The sequence below is a fragment of the Lissotriton helveticus genome, chromosome 2_1, assembly GCF_964261635.1.
Source record: "Lissotriton helveticus chromosome 2_1, aLisHel1.1, whole genome shotgun sequence".
Taxonomy (NCBI): domain Eukaryota; kingdom Metazoa; phylum Chordata; class Amphibia; order Caudata; family Salamandridae; genus Lissotriton; species Lissotriton helveticus.
In genome coordinates this window covers 704,590,214-704,611,974 of record NC_136059.1, presented here as the reverse complement: position 1 = coordinate 704,611,974, position 21,761 = coordinate 704,590,214, and the positions used below count along the sequence as shown (strand labels likewise).

Here is a 21,761-nt window from a genome sequence, read left to right as displayed (position 1 = left end):
CAAGCAGTTCCATTACATGCTGAGCTGCCAGGGAGGGGGGGGTGGGGGGGGGAGTACGGGTGGATGATACCACACATACATATCCTTCCATCCACTCAAAAAACTCGCCATCAAGATCACTTCACTTATAAAAAGCCAAACCTGTTTAATTTGTCAGCGTTTATTTCTTCGATTATCTGCTAGTAATGAATGTGCTGTGAAGTAACATGCAAAATACAACACTGTTTTCCTGAATAGATGTCTAACTGTGTTGCTTGTGTTGAATATGTTCAAGGTGATTTGCGATATGTTGAATAGGCTCACACTTAAGCAACCTGCGCTAAACATTTTCAGGAATTTTTACTTTGCTAGTGAATCAAGTTAATCCTTGGCAGAAATGGAAGGCAGGCTAAACTGCGTTATTTTAACTTTAGGCATGAAATTTGATTCCGAAATTTATTTTGATAGCCTACTAAAACGGGCAATTGAATAGTCACAAATATTTGTGCCACAGAAAACACATTTTGGTTGGCCGAATAACGAAATGTCTGCTGCAGGGTAAAAGTTGTCAGTTTGCACAGCGCTGACGATTTCTTGAGAAGAAATGACAATAAAAAGAACAATGTAAAACACACACAATTTCATTTTCTAAAACTTTTTTTTATTACTTAGTGTGCAAAGCAGACTTTTCATCTGCCATTGATACAGTCTTAGGTAAATTGTCAATATAGTATTTCACTTCCGGTTCTAAAGGCAGCCTAACCCTGGGATCTGGTTACTGTAAACGAGTGCAAACAGATATACAATGCAGGCACAAGACCAATGGGGCAAGTCACAATTAGAAAGTGAGGACGCACCTGCAGAGCCCGATAGATGCTCTGAAGGAAGGCACTTTCAGCATCCCTCGTCCTTACATTCACTACATGTCATTTACCGTGGCTTCCCCTATGCACACATGCGCACAAACACACACGCACCCCTATCCTATATAAACTGTACATAATGCATAGTTTAAGTCTACACTGCATCATCCATGGTGCAAAGAGCTTTAAAACAATCGGCTGTAACTATGTCATGGTAGGCCCTCTTGGGAGGAGAGACATGTTTCGGTCATGTGATACACGGTAAAGGTTTTGCAGTTCAAGCACATTTATTTTGTTCATTAAACTAAAGAAATTTTTTTTTTTTACAAAACTTTTTTAGTAAGGATGTCTATACAAATAACGTGTATGTGGAAGTATGGAGGTATTGAATAAGAGCGCATCTTGATTCCTGAACGGCGAATAAGACCTCTGAGAGTCCGAAAATTGTCCTGTCGGCTTATGGCTACCGAGGAGACGGACTGCACAAATGTTACTAAAGCACATATTTGGTGGGCCTTAAAACAACAAAAAACATACAAAAGGATAAAACGTCTTCAAAATATGATCTGAAGTCTACCTTTGTAGTGTAATTTTGCATAAAACACAGGGACACATCTTCAAAGAGAAAACGCTTGTGGGTTTCCGAAGCAGGGCAATATAGTATCACCTGAATGTAAATAATGTATAAGAAGCATCCGAAGAGGCATGTCTCATCCTTAGTACCACGCCTTGACAGGAATCAGGAATACTTAAAAGCCACTCCACTGCATGAGTATAGTGATAGGTCTCCACTTGTGGCTTCCAGTCCACAGCTGCCTCACGGTATCCAGCCGTATCTGCATACTCAACATGGCGGGACCTGGAGGGTGTTTGCATCCTTTCCTTGCTTGGGAAGCCCTTAGGAGCTTGTGGTGATCAGTAGTTTTAATGTTAAAAAATATATACTATAATGGAGAGAAGCCCTCTTTAATTCTCCAACATTCACTCTTGGAATTACAAAGTACAGCATACAAAGCTGTAATAGAGAAAACAACACACTCCACGCAAGACTGTCCAATTAATTCTGTTCAGAGGGGTCACTTTGTCATCACTACCCAGATCTTTAACTAATGAAAAATATGTGCAAAGGTTTGTATTTTTTATTTTGCCTCAAGAAGTCCCTGTGATATTTATTCTTTAAAAAATATAACGCATATTTCTTCCATGAAGCTTGACCGAAGAGATAAAAAAGGAGGAAACATAATATTTAATACAAAAGGAGATGAAAAGTTTAAGAACGGTGTTCCTGGAGCATTATTAGAACATATACATGCTGACCCAAAATAACCATCTGCTGCAACTGCTTTTGTTCTTCCCAAGCAACTTCCCATGTTCTAGCTGGAGATCGCCCGATGACCTGAAAAACATAAAATGAGGACCAATAAAGACATTTTAAAAAACGTGTTCAAGAGGAAACACGTCTACATGGAGCCATTGGTACAATTTAGGAGCTGGTAGAAAGTCTATGCTTTTCAAGGTAGAACACAGCTGAGAAAGACAATTCCATCAACTAGCAACCTCTTTTAATCCATTATTGCATCTCTATTACGAGGTATGGACGCAATGAAACTGCATTTTATTTCAATAGTAAAGTAGTTTTTTTTACTATAGCTCAACGATACAAGTTTTATTCACCTTGGGAAGATGAAGGGCCCCACAGACGCCCATTGAACATATAAAAATTATAATCTTCGGTCTCACTGGTCAATGCCGCTGTTCCCACCACAGTGATCTCCATCTCCTGCCGATTGTTAACCTTCCTAATAGCTCTATTCTAAAAAACGAACCACTTCTATTTACTGAAAGGATTCAGCTCATCTTTTGCTTAAAACGTTATGCTAAAGTTTCTTGCAGCTAGCCACGGACTGCTCTTGGCCACTTTGTTGTTCCTTTACTCCAGGCAGCAGAACAAAAAATGTAGACCAAATGAAAAAACGTGAAAACGAACCATAAAAGGTGGAATAGTAGTGAAAATCTGACTGCAACATTAGAAATTCAATATTTTCCTTTAAGTGCAGCCACAACAGGTGTGTTTCCATCTTCGTTGGAATCGGTGTTCCCCTGAAAGTCGTACCCCTACATGCATCAATCTAGGATTTTGCATTTCTTAAATAGCGAAAATTAAGGAATCACTATTTAGGAAATGCAAAATCCTATGCATCAAGAAATCCTAAAAGTTTTTAGGATGTCTTAATTTTCGGAAATTGCGATTCCTTAATTGCGAATCGCAATTAAGGAATGGCATTACATTGATTCCTATGGGCCTAGAGGCCCATAGGAATCAATGCCGTTTTGCATTTTTTTTTTGCACTCGCAATTTGTTGATGCATTGCAAGGGTGCAGAGGGGGGTCCAAAGGACCCCCCCCTGGACCCCTGAAATTTATTTTCAAGTGCATGTTTCACACACACATGTCCTAAGGACATGTGTGTCTGTAACATGCAAGTTTAAAAAATGCATTTTTTTGCTTTTTTATAAATTTTCGCAAATTAACACGAGGGTCAACCTCGTGTTAATTTGCACTTCCAATTTCAAAAATCGCAATTTTTAAGAAAATGATGCATTGCAATTAAGGAATCGCACAAATGCGATTCCTTAATTGCATTTGCATTTTTAAGAAATGCAAAAAATAGCGAAATATGGCACTCTGTTTGATGCATCCCAAAAACATATTTAGGAAGTGCAAACGGCCGAATTTACCGATTCGCACCGTTTGCACTTCCTAAATAGGTTGATGCATGTGGGGGATAGATTCTGTTTGGTGGTCATGGCAGCTTACAATCCTAGGAACTCTAAAGAAGAACCACCTGTGCTCCCTGCTACTATTTAGAACAAGCCACAGACAGGGGATGCAATGTTGAGCCAGCAGAGAAAGAGAGGTGGAGGAGTATATCATGAAATGCATAGCCCTTAAGGGCTTGCTGTTTGAGTGAGGGAGGCAGTGGGATGTTACCAGGAAATGAGTTTCAAAGTTTCAGAGCAGAAAATACTTTTCCGGCCTGGGGTGTTTGTTGGAAGAGTTTGCCTTTGGCCTTTCTTGTAACATTCCGAGTTGAAGAGTAGCAGGGTGATGTGGAGCTGATCAGCCAGTGTTATGTCGGATACACCAAAAAGCTCAGAGTCTTCTTCATCCAGATGGGACAACACTACAGATTTTACCAACGTATGAAAGTCTGTGGAAGATAAAGGTTTTAATTCCCCATAGGAGATATGGCTGTTAGGATTCACAAACTCAATGCCGTTTTGCATTTTTTTTTGCACTCGCAATTTGTTGATGCATTGCAAGGGTGCAGAGGGGGGTCCAAAGGACCCCCCCCTGGACCCCTGAAATTTATTTTCAAGTGCATGTTTCACACACACATGTCCTAAGGACATGTGTGTCTGTAACATGCAAGTTTAAAAAATGCATTTTTTTGCTTTTTTATACATTTTCGCAAATTAACACGAGGGTCAACCTCGTGTTAATTTGCACTTCCAATTTCAAAAATCGCAATTTTTAAGAAAATGATGCATTGCAATTAAGGAAATCGCACAAATGCGATTCCTTAATTGCATTTGCATTTTTAAGAAATGCAAAAAATAGCGAAATATGGCACTCTGTTTGATGCATCCAAAAAACATATTTAGGAAGTGCAAACGGCCGAATTTACCGATTCGCACCGTTTGCACTTCCTAAATAGGTTGATGCATGTGGGGGATAGATTCTGTTTGGTGGTCATGGCAGCTTACAATCCTAGGAACTCTAAAGAAGAACCACCTGTGCTCCCTGCTACTATTTAGAACAAGCCACAGACAGGGGATGCAATGTTGAGCCAGCAGAGAAAGAGAGGTGGAGGAGTATATCATGAAATGCATAGCCCTTAAGGGCTTGCTGTTTGAGTGAGGGAGGCAGTGGGATGTTACCAGGAAATGAGTTTCAAAGTTTCAGAGCAGAAAATACTTTTCCGGCCTGGGGTGTTTGTTGGAAGAGTTTGCCTTTGGCCTTTCTTGTGACATTCCGAGTTGAAGAGTAGCAGGGTGATGTGGAGCTGATCAGCCAGTGTTATGTCGGATACACCAAAAAGCTCAGAGTCTTCTTCATCCAGATGGGACAACACTACAGATTTTACCAACGTATGAAAGTCTGTGGAAGATAAAGGTTTTAATTCCCCATAGGAGATATGGCTGTTAGGATTCACAAACTGCACAGATTATATAGCAGTTTCTTATCTCTGAGGGAGGTGAGAGTGATGTGTGGGTGGTTACAAAAAGATGTTTTAGAACCTTTTGTCACACTTATCCTTCCCTCTTTGTGCATCCAAACAACAGTGTCTTGGCATTGATAACCTGCACTGCTATATATATATATATATATATATATATATATATATATATATATATATATATATATATATATATATATATATTTGATAGAGACATTTATTAGAAAAGGTGACGTTACTCCCTTCTTCCTTGTATAAGCCACCTTTGGATTCTGATTCAAGATAGTCTCTGCTAGAATGTAACATGTATGGATGGTCTATGCCGTCCATATCGCTTAACAGTGCTAACTATAACTTGCACCCCTGCAACCTACTGCTTATGACCTCAAGGTAATATCACTGATGACATCATCCAATGAGTGTGTTAGTTTGTTTTTTAGTTAACATAGTGGTGGGTAGCTACCATATTACTTTTGTACCTAATTTCGTACAGCCTGTGTCCAGCTAATGGGTGCAAGTGTTTACAAAATGCATGTGCTTCTAATGAATCATAGGTGTGTAAAGGTATTGAACATCTAAATCTTTGTATTGAAGAGTAATTCTGGATGCAGGGGATAGTTGACTTGTGTTCATTATGTTCCACTTCTGAAGAAAAGGTCTCCAGCAGGACAAATAATCTACGTACTACATACGTAATATTGTAAACAGCAATAAGTTATTAGACAGATTTGTCTCTGCATGAGAATTACTGTTGTATTTCTATCTAGGACCCTAATTCGAAATTCCCAATGTATGCCCTTATATGGTTATAATAAATAATATTCTTATAAAAGGCATAAGAATCATATCGATATTTAGTCATAGCCCTTGCAGTCCAAATTAAGCAAGGCTACTTCCCCAGTCTCCTGGAGAGTACAACGCGTTCTTTAAACAAAGCAAACCTCCAGCAACCTGGGAAATCCCCATGCTTCTGTTTTGATTTGTCCTAGAACTCCTACGAGCACTGAAACAATGGCCAGTTCTTAGTGACATCTTTATTGACGTCTTATGTCCAACCTCACGTAAAACCCGGCACCTTTCAGGTATAAATATACCAACGTTGCCTTAAGGAAACACACGGTGGTCTGGAGCAGAGCGGCTATCTACTTGCCCGAGAGCCCAGCTGATGCGAGAGCCCACGGACGCCGCCCCTCCCTTTTGACGCACTGAGAAAGACGCTGTCTTTTTCTCCAGCCGAGAAAATCCAGCTACGGTGTTTCCAGCCGCCCTTGCGGGTTGCTGGGATATCGAGTCCTGAGAGAGAGATACCAGACCTCCTGCATTCTATTACCCAGGTACGGAGCTGACTAAACCCTTAAAGAGAATTCTTGATTCAGATTCTTGGCAAAAACCAACTTAACTTAAACTGCTACTTATTTACTCCTTCCCACGTATTAGGCTTAGGTCAGGTACACCGGGGTAGGCGTATTTAGAAGCACCAGTTGAGTACGTTAGTCAATGTTTTTATGTATGTATATATTTTATCCATTTTAAAGTATCATATGGCTAAGAAACCATATCAATGCTTTTACAGTATTATTTCATAATACTACTTTTACTGTACGCACTTTACTTTATGATAAGTATTGCAATTGCGGCAATTCATTTCTCTTGCAGGAGAAAGAAGACTGCTCAATAAATGACACATTTTATTGAAAACGCCCGTCTCTCCATTCTCTGCACTCTGGTGAAACTAAGTATGCACAATTGACTGAGTGAAATAGCTGTCTATTGTTTTCACACGACTCTAGAGATACACTCTTATTCTGAGGGAGCAATGTTGTCATGTTTTATGGTTGTCAGAAGCTAATCCCTTCTTGTCTATCCAGGGAAGTTAAACTTCTCCTTGTTTATTCGAGAAAGTTTCTAGTGACCTCTGAGCTAGCTGGCAAAACTAATTAAGTCTAATATAGTCAGTAGAGACCTAGTCGACCTCAGTCCTACGTTTACACTGCTGTTTATATTATTCCAATGCGCAGAGCCTATTGGGAATATAGGAACTACACTACATGGCGCCCAACGTTTGGTAAGGCAATAATCTAACACAAGACACTAGAGTAACTCAGTCGTGCTTTTTCACACAGAACCCTTTTTCCCGTAAAAACTCCGAAAGACGTCTGGAGTGGGTAAAAGGTTAAAAATCCGCCGGAACTTAGTAGGAAGAGATTCCTATGTATAGTTTTTGGTTTAGTCAACGTTGAAGGATACAGTGTTCCAAAATATTGTGCACCTAATCTTTGTTTCCTTGAAACTTGCTCTGCAACAAAAACCTTTCTGTCAGTAAAATGGTGGAAAGTGACGATGAAGCGGAGAGAGCTAGAATAGCGGCTCAACTCCTAGCGGATGACAAGTCTCCAAGAAAATGACCCGAATGTTATACTCATTCCGGTAAATGTAAAAAGAACTATAACTATTAAACTTATAGAAAATGGACTGACATCACGAGGTGGTAGTCATATTCGTGGTAGAGGCCCATGAATATCGGCAGACAGAGGTATTCTATTCATGGATACACTTTCCAGCAGCAAACGCTGTAACAAAAGAATTCCACTATTACAAAATAGAGGAACCTCCGGATGAATACACTCCTTTCGAGGATATTGAAATCCCACTAAATTACCAAGAGCACCTGCTCTGGTTTAAAGGCGCCCTAAAACATAAAAATCACATCACCAGGCTCGGTCCACTAGGTAGACCAGGAGCAACGTGGCCGGTTCTAGCCAGCTATACACCACATCCAGACATTGATAAAATGTCAGACCGGGAACTTTTAGCTCAGCTAAAAATACTAATTAAAATACATAGACAATTGGTCCAACCAGCAATTAACATTCCACAGCTGACCCCTCATCAGGGGAACACAAACAAAATTACACCACAGAACATACAATCATGTCTTGGTAAAATACCCTCAAAACGGGAACAAATTCGATTCTGGTTAGCACAAAAAATAACTCAAATAGAGGCAGTATTTCCTGATACTACATCTACTGAGAAACACAGAATTCTGACTATCTGTCTTCCAATGGGGATCGCACCACATGTGGAGGACTGTGACACTTGGGGCACAGTCTTTGCTTCCATTTACACGAAAACACATGACGGTTATACCAGATGTGCTAAGACAAATTCAAAATGAATACAGTCCAGAACCTGCTCTAACTCTGGGTATGAAATGACTGAAAGACTTCAAGCAAGTCTCGGCTATATTATTAGCCAACATAAAAGGAGAAGCAGCATCTGTGGCGATCCGCCAGAAATTGAAAGAAACAGATATAGCAGAACAACCATTTGAACTTGCCAAAATCATAGAAAAATCCTATGAAGAACTAAACTAGGAAGAGATAGTTTGGGTGGGAAACCAGTAAAACCCCAACTAGCTGAAAATCCTGAAAAAACCTTTATTAGAAATAATCTAAATACTCCAAAAAAGAGTTGGGATAGTAATAAACAATCCACTCCCAAAGAAAAACGATTCCAGTCCAGAGGATGGTCTCCTCAACGGAGAGAAAGATCTCCAGACCGAGGAAACAAGTCTCCCCAGAGGGAGCCCTCTGAGAAAAGATACAACCTTAGAAATAGGGATAATCTGAAAAAACCTGATAGATATCAAGATATTGAAACACGTCCCTCTCGATCTTTTCAGACTTCCTCGCAGAAATCGGAATGAAGAGGACAGTCAGAACACAGGGAATAGCACGTCAAGTCCAAAGACAAGGAACCTGCTCATCAAAGTAAAAAATTACTATTTCCAAGAAAGAAGGTAGCCAGTATTAAAATAATTAAACATGCCGAGGATACTGAGAACACAACTGAAAAACGGAGAGTGGGCCCAGACAATGCTAGACAGCACAGCAGAAGTGACCATAGCTCGCAAGATCCTGATGAATCTTCTGGAGACAGTGGACACAAATGAATACATTCAGGTGGAAACTGCAGATACCAGAGTTAGCAAACCTCATAAAATATATGAAATAACACTGCGTATAGAGGGGGACAAGACCAGGAAAGTAAGGGGTCTCTTTTGGGATAACCTTTCGAAGGGCTATGACATTCTTTTAGCTGAAACTGGCCACCAGAGTTTGTCAGGGAGTGCCCTCATGGCGAAGAAATGATTATGCCTGCCTTCTCAAATCATATTTCAATTCATAAAAAATCCATATATGCAAGAAAATGGGCAGTGGCCCAAGCTCCTGCATTATATAAAAATCATGTAGGATGGGATGAGGATTCTCCTCCTCACAAAATCCAGTTAAAAAGTCAACCTACTGCACAAAGACAGTACCCAGTTAAACAAGAAGCTAAAAAGCATGTCAGGGAGATCTTAGATCAACTTGAATATCAGGGGGTGATTGAAACATGCACCTCGTCAATGAACAATCCTTTATTTCCTCCAAGCCAGACGATTCATATCGTCTAGTTTTGGACTACAGACACTTAAACTCCTGTTGCAAAACATTTGCAGTACAAAACTCAAACAGTGCAGCACTAATGAATAACATCGTGCGCAAAAAATACAAAACGAAATTAGACATCTCTAATGGATTCTTTTGTCAAAACATTGCACCTGAAAGCAGGTATTTGACCGCTTTCTCAATAATGGGGTCACAAAAAAACTTCTGTTGACTCCCACAGGGATTCAAGAATAGCCCAGAATTATTCTCAGCAAGGGTAACAGAGTTACTACAAATATATGATGATGAAGCATTATCGCATGTCGATGACATCTATCTCACAGATGATGACCTGGATACTCACTTGAAAAGAGTGAACACCATAATACTTGGGTTCGCAGCTGAGGGTTACAAATTCAACTTTAAAAAAGTCACAAATTGCCCATCTAACTGTCCTATTTTTAGGATATGAATTATCAAGTGAAGGCAAAAGCCTAGCAGACAACTTCTTAGAGAAGTGTGCTGTACTCCAAGCACCTAAAACGCTGAAGAACTTGCAATCGATACTAGGTTTCCTGAATTTCGGAAGAACATACATTCTAAATTATGCAGAGAGGGTTAAACCTCTCTATGAATTAATAAAACCTGATTTCAAACCAATAAATTGGACTCAGAAACATACAGAAATTTAAAGATCATTGCAAACAGACGTTAGCTAAAACAAAATTACAAACTCGCAAAAACGTACGCAACCTTGTAATCCGAGTCATCCCAGGAAGATGCGGATTCACGTACCTGACCTCTAATGAGGGAGAAACGGTACCAATAGCTTACAAATCTCACTTGTACACACAAGCTGAAATAAAATTCAGTTCTACTGAAAAAATTCTAATAGCGGTTCAATCTGCTGTAGCAAAAGAAAGAGCCCAAGCCCAAGGCAGAAGGATAACTGTTTTAACAGCAGAATCAGCCCTTGAGGCATTAACAAGTCCACGCAATTTGACTGCTGTGGCATTAGATCCAAAATGGATACAATGGGAAAATTCTCTTGCTGCAGAAGACGTGAAATACTATTTTGACCCGAAAATGAAAAACTAGAAAATTTAGAATATGAAGAATATCCTCTGCCAATCGAAATTCTGCCTCTCGAACAGTACACATGTGTAATCTACATGGACAGATTTGCACAACACTACGATGTAGAGAAAAAATCCTACAACGCAGCGAGCGCGATTATTAAAGGTCGCTGGCGCTTTGGTAAATTCAGACCATTAATTACCAAAACTGAAACACTCCGAAACTGTTCAACTCAGCGAGCTGAAATAAGATCTTTAAAGATGGCGCTTGAAAATGCCGATCGCTAATTCCCCACACTAATAGTGTGCGATTCGCATTACTGCGTCAAGTCTTACAATAATGACTTGCAGAACTGGGTTCAAAACTATTACAAAGATGACACAGGTGCCACAATAAAGCATAAAAAGCTTTGGGAACAGGTAGTTCTTTTGCAGAAAGAACTACAAAAGACTCACGTGATACATACACAGAGTCATCAACGTGATAGCGTTCACGTTGCAGGGAATTCATTGGCTCACAGAGCCACAACGGAAGCAGCTCAACCGGCTTCCGTAGCCACAAAAAAGCGTTCAGAAAAATACATAGACGGGGAAACCATGCTGACGGTAAAAGCGTCTTTGAAAGGCGACTATGCAGCATTACCTGTGAACTATCCACTCAATAATACATACATAATTGATGCAAACTCCGTTCCTTTTGCTCAAATTCCTGGAGTGGGGGACAGAGTAATTCCAAACATGAACAGGAGAGTCTTATTAATAGCAGACGCACACATGGGTGAAGGTCTAAGGCACCAAGAGATCAAGGAATCTCTGAAAGAATTACAATCAGAATACTCGTGGCCGGGGATGAGCCTGCAGCATTACAAATTTGCAATGGGCTGTCCAAACTGCAACAGAGATTGCAGTTGTGAACCGACCGGAGTATTGCCAGGACCCTTCTATTAGAAAGCATAAGGCTATACGCAAAAATCCAGCAGGAGAAATGCGTCCCATTAATGTTTAAGACTAGATTCACTTAAAATGTAGACACCAGCGCTCGGCTGACGCCAGAACTGTTATAAAAGATTTGCGAGTCTTTATCGGCACATACGCAATTGGCATGCTACATTCTGACCAGGGTCCTGCGTTTAGCTCTAGGGCTTACAAGGAGGCCATGGCCAGCATGGGCATTGCATTGCGATACTCTTGTCCCTTCCATGCTGAGGGAAATGCGGTAGTGGAAAGAAAAAACCGGGACATAAAGCAATCTAGAACGGCAAGGGTATTAGGTTCAGGTGATGGGTGGGTCCAACATTTAACAAGTGTCCAACGTAGTCTTAATAATCTGCCAAGAAATTCTCTAAAAGGTCTCAGTCCATACGAACTATTGTTCGGTACTAGAATGCACAATCAGGATCTTGATAGTCACACTTCAGTGGTAGAAGAAAAATGCTTTGATATCAAAGACCGTTTGGCTATTTTACAGGACTTAAATGAAACAAGAAAAAGCCTGAGTAACATAAGATTAAAGCAACAGCCAACAGCCACTGAAGAAAAACCACCTGTCCCAGCAAGACCTGTCTGGATTCCAAAGATTGGGGATCTAGTCAGAGAGAAGATCGCGGTGAAGAAGGAATTTTGGCCTTCTTACAGAAAAGCAGTACCTGTCTTAGCTGTCAGCGGAACAAGATCAGTTGTACTACCGCCCCTTGCTGGTAAAAAGGAGAACCGAGTTGTATCCATCGACCTGGTAAAACCACAATCATGTGGCCAATAATAAGTAGTAGGCTCAGTGGACTCCCAAGAAATAGCTGAGTACCAAAATTTGCTACAATCCAAGAGGTTCAAACTGAGAGACTAATCACATTTGATAAACCTGCAGTGAATAAAAAAGGACTATGCAATAAAGCCATGGAACTTGTGCCTCTTGAAACCCAAATTGCAACCGTTCGTCAAGAAACACCAGTCTACAACGATGTAGCCTCAGACTATGCTAATGAAACAAAGAAAAATCCAAAAGCAAATGGAAATTCAGAAGCAATTCCAACAATTGACAGAACTGCATCTGGCTACTTCATCAATTTCGATGACTTTTCTGAAGATTCAAGCGAGCCTGAAGAAACGCCAGCAACAAAAACTTTCAAAGACAAAGTAACTGAACTCTTTCATCAACTCAAAGAAACGTATCTGATTTCTCCATGGATTGAATTTTGGATTGTGTTAGGTGTACTTTTCCTCCTGCTTTGGCTCATCATGGTTCTTTGTTTGGGAAAATTCATTGAAGGAAAATACAGTACAATGGACACAGCAAGTCAGAATATCAACTTGGTCCTAAAGCCTCACAAGTTATCTCACATCGAGAAAAGAAAGTCATCTCACATCGAGAAAAGAGAACTATCAACAGCCAATCCAATACCCGGTGGGGTAGCATGGGACATTTTTGGCCCGATTGAGCTCTTGAAATATCCACACCAGTTTAAGGTTTCATTAAGTGACTTTGTAAAACCAAGTACTTCCTCTGATGATTGGGACTTTGAAAATATTAATAATATGATGTCAGATTTAGTAATGTCAGCAAAATTTACAGAACATGATTATTTACAGGGTTCATCAAATTATGAAGAAATGTATTGCTACAATCATTTTGGTCATCACTATTTGCATAAATCTGTTCAACCAAGAAATGTTTTTAATTTTAACCAATGGGAACATTGTGCAACACCACCAAAAAGCAGCTCGAAAACATTTTATGAGAAATTCCCATACTTCTCGGGGTTTAACACAAGTGATGCAGAAACGTTTTATTTTAAAATGCTAAATAAGACAGGAATGAAAACAATGTTGACAAATACTAAATTGATTTATTCTGAAACATTTTATGAAAAAATTACTACATTTGGTTTTGAATTCTGGAAAAACAACATTGAAACTAAAACCATCTGGGGTACAAAAGAATGGCAGGTCCAAGGTTTAGAAGCATTATTTAGAGCCTGCATGATCCCAGAACAATTAATATTCTTGAATGACACCATTCAACAGACTACTTGTCTTGGCCTAGCTAAGATAAAAGACTTAAACAAACCGTCTATTCCGAAGCCGATACCTGATAGTAATAGCACTACAGAAGTGGAGATAGACGTATCCCATATTTTACACCAAAACAGAACACATCCTGATTGGAAAAAATGGTTGATCTGGCCCACAGACATAAATAACTGTCAAGATTCCTGAACAAACTACAGGGGTTCAAAACGACCAGGCCAGACCCTAGATACTCCCAGAGACAACATCCAGGGATAGTTACAACATACAGTATAGGGAAACTATGCCTCGAATGGCTACAGAAATCCACACTGGCTGAAATTAAGCAACACTTGACTTTACTTAAAGACGGTGCTGACTTGCGTGATTTCATATTGGGACCACACAAACAGCGTCAAAAACGTTTCATAGCAGCCGGTATATACGCTGCGTACAACGAGGCTTGGAAAGTAATGCAAATTGACACAGCAGAAAAAATATGAGAAATTGATCGTATTAATTTGGAAAAATCACTTTCTGTTGTGGACAATGGGTTAACGACTCTGTCCTCCAGAATATATTCACTGGACAGTATTGTATCATCTGCTATTGATGTAATAGAGCAGGACAGACTAATGTTACAACACGGTCAGTCCCAATTACGTTCTATTGTACAGCTAGGCTGGACGTTGCAAAATCTGCGTTCAGGCTACGTGCCATGGCGTTTAATCAAGGTAACGTAATTATTCTCTATCTTTAACCTTACTGATAAGCAAATCAGTTTGGCACAAAAAGGAGCAGACTATACGATTCTGAGCATTGAAAAACTTGAGAGATTACCATTGACAATGTCAGAAAGACCTGTCATTGAATGGATAATACACGGGATAATTACAATTCCGATAACTTTCCAGTTTAAATATTGCCAAGAGTATATACCAGCGGGCCAGTATGAAAGGTTGGGTAAAGGCTACATCAAGTCAACATGGAAATTACCTTATACACACAAATGTTATAATGAAAAGAAAAAGGAGATATTTCTTAGTGGTAACAATTGTAAAAAAATCCCTAAGCGGTACACTTCTGTGTCAAGGTATTAACTTGCATGGGGCCTGCGAAGGGTCTTCGAGTAACCTTTCATGTCACCTGCACGGCACTCCTTCAAAACAGATAGAGCCATTTTTCAGGCAGCTTTCCAACAGCAGCTATGTTCTAATAAATGACCACAGCTGTTGTGGCATGGTGCCAGGAAAAGCCTATCTCGTCAGCGTTAGTTCCATGGTCACTTGCTGTATGCAAGTATTGTATCCAAACAGCACTCCAGACATGGAGACGGCAATATGGCCTTATTTGAATATCTCTTCTATTCGAATTGATACTTTAAGCAGAATGAAATCCATTCTTTTACAGACAACTGTGCCTTTGACCTCATCTAAAGAAACGTATGATCTGCAAGTTGCAAGGACAACGGCAGAGATACATTCCCTATTATCAACAAATTGCCCCATGCATTTCGTAGAAATGTTGAGCCGCTTCTTAAACATGTCAGATACCAGTGGCATCGCACATGTATTTAAGACAATTTTCCTGGGACTGTTGACACCGTTTGAAACAGTTCTGGGCATCTTTCCCAATTTTGTCCATTCTGTCTTTGGCGGCCTACCTCTACTATTGGGACTCGTAGCAGGAATTTTATTTTTGATCCTTCTGCTCCGATATGGCAAGCCAAGCCGCAGACAAGACTCCAGCAACGATGGAAGAAACGATCCTAGCAATATGCTACCGGGACCGCATAACTAAAGTCCGGATTAGCCCGGCTAAGATCTGAATATGACCTGGTTTCTTTCATTCAGACCAATCTAGCAAAATTGCATCTTACCTGTTCTTCGATGTATGCTATGCGGAGAAGAATGCGTGTTGGACATCTGTCTTACACTACCATCAGCAGTACCAATGGATACAGATACCTTGCTAGGTCCTGTAACGGCTCATGCATCGTGTTGTCCCCAGCGGCTACCTATTCTGATGACGGCATTCGTTGAGACTTCACCACTACGAGTATGTGGCAGTGGAGTACGAGATGAGAGCAGCATCACACAGGTACAACCTTCTGTGAGCATTGCTGATCCTGACATCGATGATGGCAATCATTCTCACACATGCACTGTTACAGCATTTTCCAACTTGGTCGAACTTTCACCTAATGACGTAGACCAATTTTTTGCGAGTCTGTCTGAAATGACGTTCTCCCCTGAACAACGGGAATAACTTTTAAAGCAACGAGCACACAGCGTTCCCTGAACTCTGAATTCGGCCTTCAGCTTTGATAAACAAAAGCTACTGAAAACATTTGGAACAATTTTTTCCCCTGAAAGCGAAATTTTTTTTTTTTCACTTCCAAAATATTTACCGTTTTCTGGCACAGAGTACTCTGCTTAAAGTAGAACTATTCTTAGAGAACAGAGCTTCTAATTTAGGAACTCTAGAGACAATATTTTACCTCAGCCTCTAGCATATGTACAGCATTTTGTAATAATATGTGATGGAATGGTCTCGACCTTCTCTTCTGTATTCAGAGCCATTTCATGTGTAATTTTCGCAATTCATTCAGCTGATATATATATATGCATTTTTAACTGAATGATACCACTGCTTGAAAAGCGTACAGTACCAATACTCATTTTCGTGTATTTACCATATACCATTTCAAATGCAATTTATGTATTTTGGGGTGGGTTGGAAAACACACATGCATCGTTATATGTTTACTATTTCTTAGTTTTAGTAATGATGGACATTAGATCGTGGAGTGGGTGTTGTATTTCTATCTAGGACCCTAATTCGATATTCCCAATTTATGCCCTTATATGGTTATAATAAATAATATCCTTATAAAGGCATAAGAATCATATCCATATTTAGTCATAGCCCTTGCAGTCCAAATTAAGCAAGGCTACTTCCCCAGACTCCTAGAGAGTACAACGCGTTCTTTAAACAAAGCAAACCTCCAGCAACCTGGGAAATCCCCATGCTTCTGTTTTGATTTGTCCTAGAACTCTTGCGAGCACTGAAAGAACGGCCAGTTCTTAGTGACATCTTTATTGACGTCTTATGTCCAACCTTACGTCAAACCCGGCACCTTTCAGGTATAAATATACCAACGTTGCCTTAAGCAAACACACTGTGGTTTGGAGCAGAGCGGCTATCTACTTGCTCGAGAGCCCAGCTGATGCGAGAGCCCACAGACGCCGCCCCTCCCTTTTGACGCACTGAGAAAGACGCTGTCTTTTTCTCCAGCCGAGAAAATCCAGCTCCGGTGTTTCCAGCCGCCCTTGCGGGTTGCTGGGATATCGAGTCCTGAGAGAGAGATACCAGACCTCCTGCATTCTATTACCCAGGTACGGAGCTGACTAAACCCTTAAAGAGAATTCTTGATTCAGATTCTTGGCAAAAACCAACTTAACTTAAACTGCTACTTATTTACTCCTTCCCACGTATTAGGTTTAGGTCAGGTACACCGGGGTAGGTGTATTTAGAAGCACCAGTTGAGTACGTTAGTCAATGTTTTTATGTATGTATATATTTTATCCATTTTAAAGTATCATATGGCTAAGAAACCAAATCAATGCTTTTACAGTATTATTTCATAATACTACTTTTACTGTACGCACTTTACTTTATGATAAGTATTGCAATTGTGGCAATTCATTTCTCTTGCATGAGAAAGAAGACTGCTCAATAAATGACACCTTTTATTGAAAACGCCCGTCTCTCTATTCTCTGCACTCTGTTGAAACTAAGTATGCACAATTGACTGAGTGAAATAGCTGTCTATTGTTTTCACACGACTCTAGAGATACACTCTTATTCTGAGGGAGCAAAGTGGTCATGTTTTATGGTTGTCAGAAGCTTATCCCTTCTGGTCTATCCAGGGAAGTTAAACTCCTCCTTGTTTATTCGAGAAAGTTTCTAGTGACCTCTGAGCTAGCTGGCAAAACTAATTAAGTCTAATATAGTCAGTAGAGACCTAGTCGACCTCAGTCCTACGTCTACACTGCTGTTTATATTATTCCAATGCGCAGAGCCTATTGGGAATATAGGAACTACACTACATTACTACTTAGCATAGAAGACTCTGTGCACTAGGTATTAATGTAGGTGTGTTTGTTTTGCTTCAGAATATGGGCTATCTGTAAATCTTCCACCACAGTATGAAGGCTGCACGTAGTATGATCTTTAGCACCTTCAGATCTTGTTTATTTTAAGTGAACTGTTGCTCTTGGGATAACGTATGCATACAGTGTACACTGTGCTTAGTAGATATGTGTATTATTCTATAGTGTATTTGTCATGAGAGTTTCACTGTCTGCAGTCTGGTACAGAATAAACTCTCTCCATTAAGTGAAAACTGTTTACAGTATTCACTTCCCTACCTATATCAACTACGTTTTGTGATGTAGGTCCAGTGACTGTCAGGGGTTTGCGACAGATAAAAGCTGTCCATACTAGGGCATTGTTTTTGGAAGAGATGTCCAGTATTTTTAGAAGCCTGGCTTGCTCTGAACAGGTGGTTACAGATTGAACGCCGAATCCAATGAGGGTTTCCCACATATCTGTGGTTGACAGTTAATGTGAACTACCTACTCGTGAAGTGTATGGAACATGTGGTACATAACTCATACTTTCTACAGCTAAGGGAGGAGTTTCTCTGATGGCATTTATATGGCTTATTTTCTTCTGAGGTATTTTGTTCTTAAATCTCGGATGATGTCACCAGTTGCCATTAATGATGTCATTTGAAATGTTATCAGCGATGTAAACAATTATGTCATAGATCATATCATGAGCGATGTCATATGGGAGATCATAAGCAGTGCATGTTGGCGGCGTAAGTTATGGTTAGTGCTGCTAACTGTAGAATTTATGTGTTCCTTTTAGTTCAAAATGTTCATGTTCACACGGACAGACTCCAATAACTATAAAGTTACTTGAACCTTTTTTTAAGTGAACTTTTAAGGTTTTTGTTCTTTAAAACAAAAAATGAAATTTTCTTACACATACTCGAACGTTACTTGAACCTTTTTTCAGTGTTCTAGTTAGTTGTTTTTTTTAAAGTAAATTAATGACAGGTGTGCATAGTAGGGTGTGGAGAGGGACTGACCTCTCCTTTCAGACCTCTCTTTCTGATGACTGGTGTGTGTATTACTGTGTCGGGGGGTTTGCCCTCTCCTTTCAGGCTTGTCTCTCAGATGACAGGTGTGCATAATAACTTGTGAGAAGTGACAGGCCTCTCCTGTCAGACAGCTCTCTCAGATAATGTGTGTGTAGTACAGTGTATACATGGACTGACCTCTCCTTTCAGACCAGTTTCTCACATGATGGGTGTGTGTAGTAGTCTGATGGGAGGGACAGCCTTTTCTAGTCAGACCCCTCTAACAGTTGATGGGTGTGCATAGTAGTGTGTATGGATGGACTGGCCTCTCCGCTGAGACCTCTCTCTGGAATGATAAGTGTGCCTAGTAGGGTGTGGGAAGGGACTGGGCTCTACTTTCAGACTTCTCTCTCAGATGATGGTTGTGCGCAGGGGGTTGTACAGAGGAACTGGCCTCTCTGTTGAGACCTCTCTCTGTAATGATGGGTGTGCATAGTAGGGTGTGTGGAGGGACTGGCCTCTCATTTCAGATCTCTCTCTCAAATGACGGATGTGCGCAGTAAAGTGTGGTGAGGGACTGCCCTCGTTTCAGACCTCTCTCTCAGATGACGCGTGTACGTGGTGAGGTGTGTGGATGAACCTTCACTCTACTCAACTCTTCTTAAACCAGTGACTAATAGTACAGTCTGATAAACACCAATTCCTCCCTACAGTAACAAGCGTGCGTAGCAGAGTGTATTCAAACATAGCCTACTCCTTCCTACTTTTCAAGACCCATGAGAGTCCCGCAAGATTGTAACATATAAAAAACCAAATTAACACTCTAATCATCAAAGCAATCATCTCTCTCGCACTTCCTTTCAAATATAAAGGACCACAATATGCATTCCTACAAAGATGTATATTGAGATCTCATCTACTCCCTTTTCACTATTTTTCACAGTTAACAGTAATGGTGGTTATATCATTTCTAACATTCTAACAGCCAGCCAATCAGAGCACTCGTTCTCGTGAGACTCACTGGAGCCTCTCACTCCGACAAGAGTGTGAAGGCTCACAGGAAAAACAGGCCTCTCGACCAATCACAGGTCTCCATTTTTGATTTTGGGCTCTCACTAAACGCCCGTGGGACTCTCGCGAGCCCAACTGTTAAAGTATACAACCACTTTTCACCCTTAGTTTCTCAAAAACTACTGAACGGATTTACACCAAATCACAGAAAGCACAATCTGTGGACCAAGATCTATCTTCCTGCTAAATTTGTAATTCCGATCAGCAGTTTTTGATGTAGCCTGCCAAAAGTAGTCTATGGAAAATGCATGGAGATTTTACGTTTTGCGATCACCATCCCCAGTCTTTCTTGCCCCCTGCTTGAAGGGTCATCCTGAAACATGAGGAAGGATCTGAGATGGATGAACATTTATTCAGGGCTTTCAAGTTATCACAAGTTTAAAAGGATCATCATTTTAACCAAAATAGTGTGCTTGACCTAAACATTTTTTTTATAACAAAACACTGACATTTTCACTATGAATTAATAATAAACTTAAACCTTACCTATTAGCTTAACTTTTACATGTTTTGTCAGTGACCTTTTTTGCGGATGAAGACTGCTCTTTTGTCTGAAATAACAAAAAATAAAGAATTCAGTTAACATCCCAAATTTCGCAGGCACAACAACCTCTGCTCTTATGTGACAGGACGGTGGAAATATGGAATATATAATCCTGCCCAAATTCCAGAAGCAAAACTATCAGTACCCAGGTACAACAACCAATAATAATCTTGAAATGTTTTAGTGGTATGCTTCCAAACACCACTTGTTCAAGAGATCGACATATAATAATTAAACTTTTTTTAGGCAACCTTGATATCAATTTATCTTCAATTTTTGCTTCAATTTATTTTTAATCCTTTCATAACTCATGACAATGCGTATACAGTTGTCAGTCGACACAACATGTTTCAATACTGATTATTTTACATCAGAAGGAACTTTTAGCGATATGTTATTGATGATTCATTTTGTAAATGTTCTTTTATGATTTTTTAAATCGAAATAAAGAGAACTGACTTGATTATTTCACTTTTTTTCCTCAGTCGTGATAAATCAAATGCTCTATTTCCTTATTCTGGATTTTTTCAAATGCTCTATTTCCTTATTCTGGATTTTTTCAAAGTCTGTGAGTCATTTCTACTGTGGTGACCAAAACAGAACTTGGAATTTAAATCGTCTATGTAGTTCTCCATCTTTGATGTACATCTTCACATGCAAATCATGTAGCAACATTTGCTGTTTGGCTACCGTATCACCTTGCACTTATATACTTTTTTCTCCACTCTTATGTGGACACATTATTTATGGCGTCACTACAATGAAGCCATCAAATACTCATGTTGAGCGTATTTGTAAGGTGGCTTTCCTCTTGGTGCATCACATTACATTTAGGTCATACAAATATAATGGTATATTACTAGTTTTGTTTAAGGTTGTTTATGGTTCTTATTTGTAAAGTCACCTACTTTTTCAAGTTTGTGGGCCATCTAATTTTAATATTAATTTATGAAGGCATATCAAAATGATCAGTCCTAAATCAATCAATTAATCAACAAAAGCTTCATTCGATTTTTTGCAGAAAAATCATAAAGGCATACACAGTAAAACACATGAAATTCAATATCAAAAACTGAGTAAAATAACATTACTTACAAAATGTTTAGTAATACAGAATTACTCCAAAACCTTACTTCAGGGATTTCATATAAGAATAGTTTTTCTACATGTATTTACACTTTTTAAAAAGGATGCAATTGACCTCGTGAAACATTCATTTTCTAAAAATTGAAGTAATAAAAATGCTGGACAGCATTGTCTCAGACCCAATAACCTTAAAATTGGTAAAATCCATCTCCTTCTTTGCATTTCATACATTTTGCAAAATGAAACTAAATGTATTGGCGATTGGTGACAGGTCATCATCACATGGGTAATTGCACAACATTTTGAGCCAATTG

At 39.7% G+C, this 21,761-nt stretch overlaps 1 protein-coding gene across 24 annotated transcripts in view; it reads right to left on the bottom strand.

The window, feature by feature from the left end:
- Positions 1-618: 618 nt before the first annotated feature.
- CAST (calpastatin) overlaps positions 619-21,761 on the bottom strand; it is a 685,784-nt gene continuing 664,641 nt past the window's right edge. For all 24 annotated transcript variants that reach the window (XM_078675414.1, XM_078675406.1, XM_078675407.1 and 21 more), the window contains 2 exons: positions 20,304-20,368; positions 619-2,238 (listed from right to left, as the gene is read on the bottom strand). In XM_078675414.1, coding sequence (XP_078531540.1) covers positions 20,312-20,368 — 57 coding nt within the window. In that variant the 3' untranslated portion in view covers positions 619-2,238; positions 20,304-20,311. The remainder of the gene's footprint in view (positions 2,239-20,303; positions 20,369-21,761) is intronic.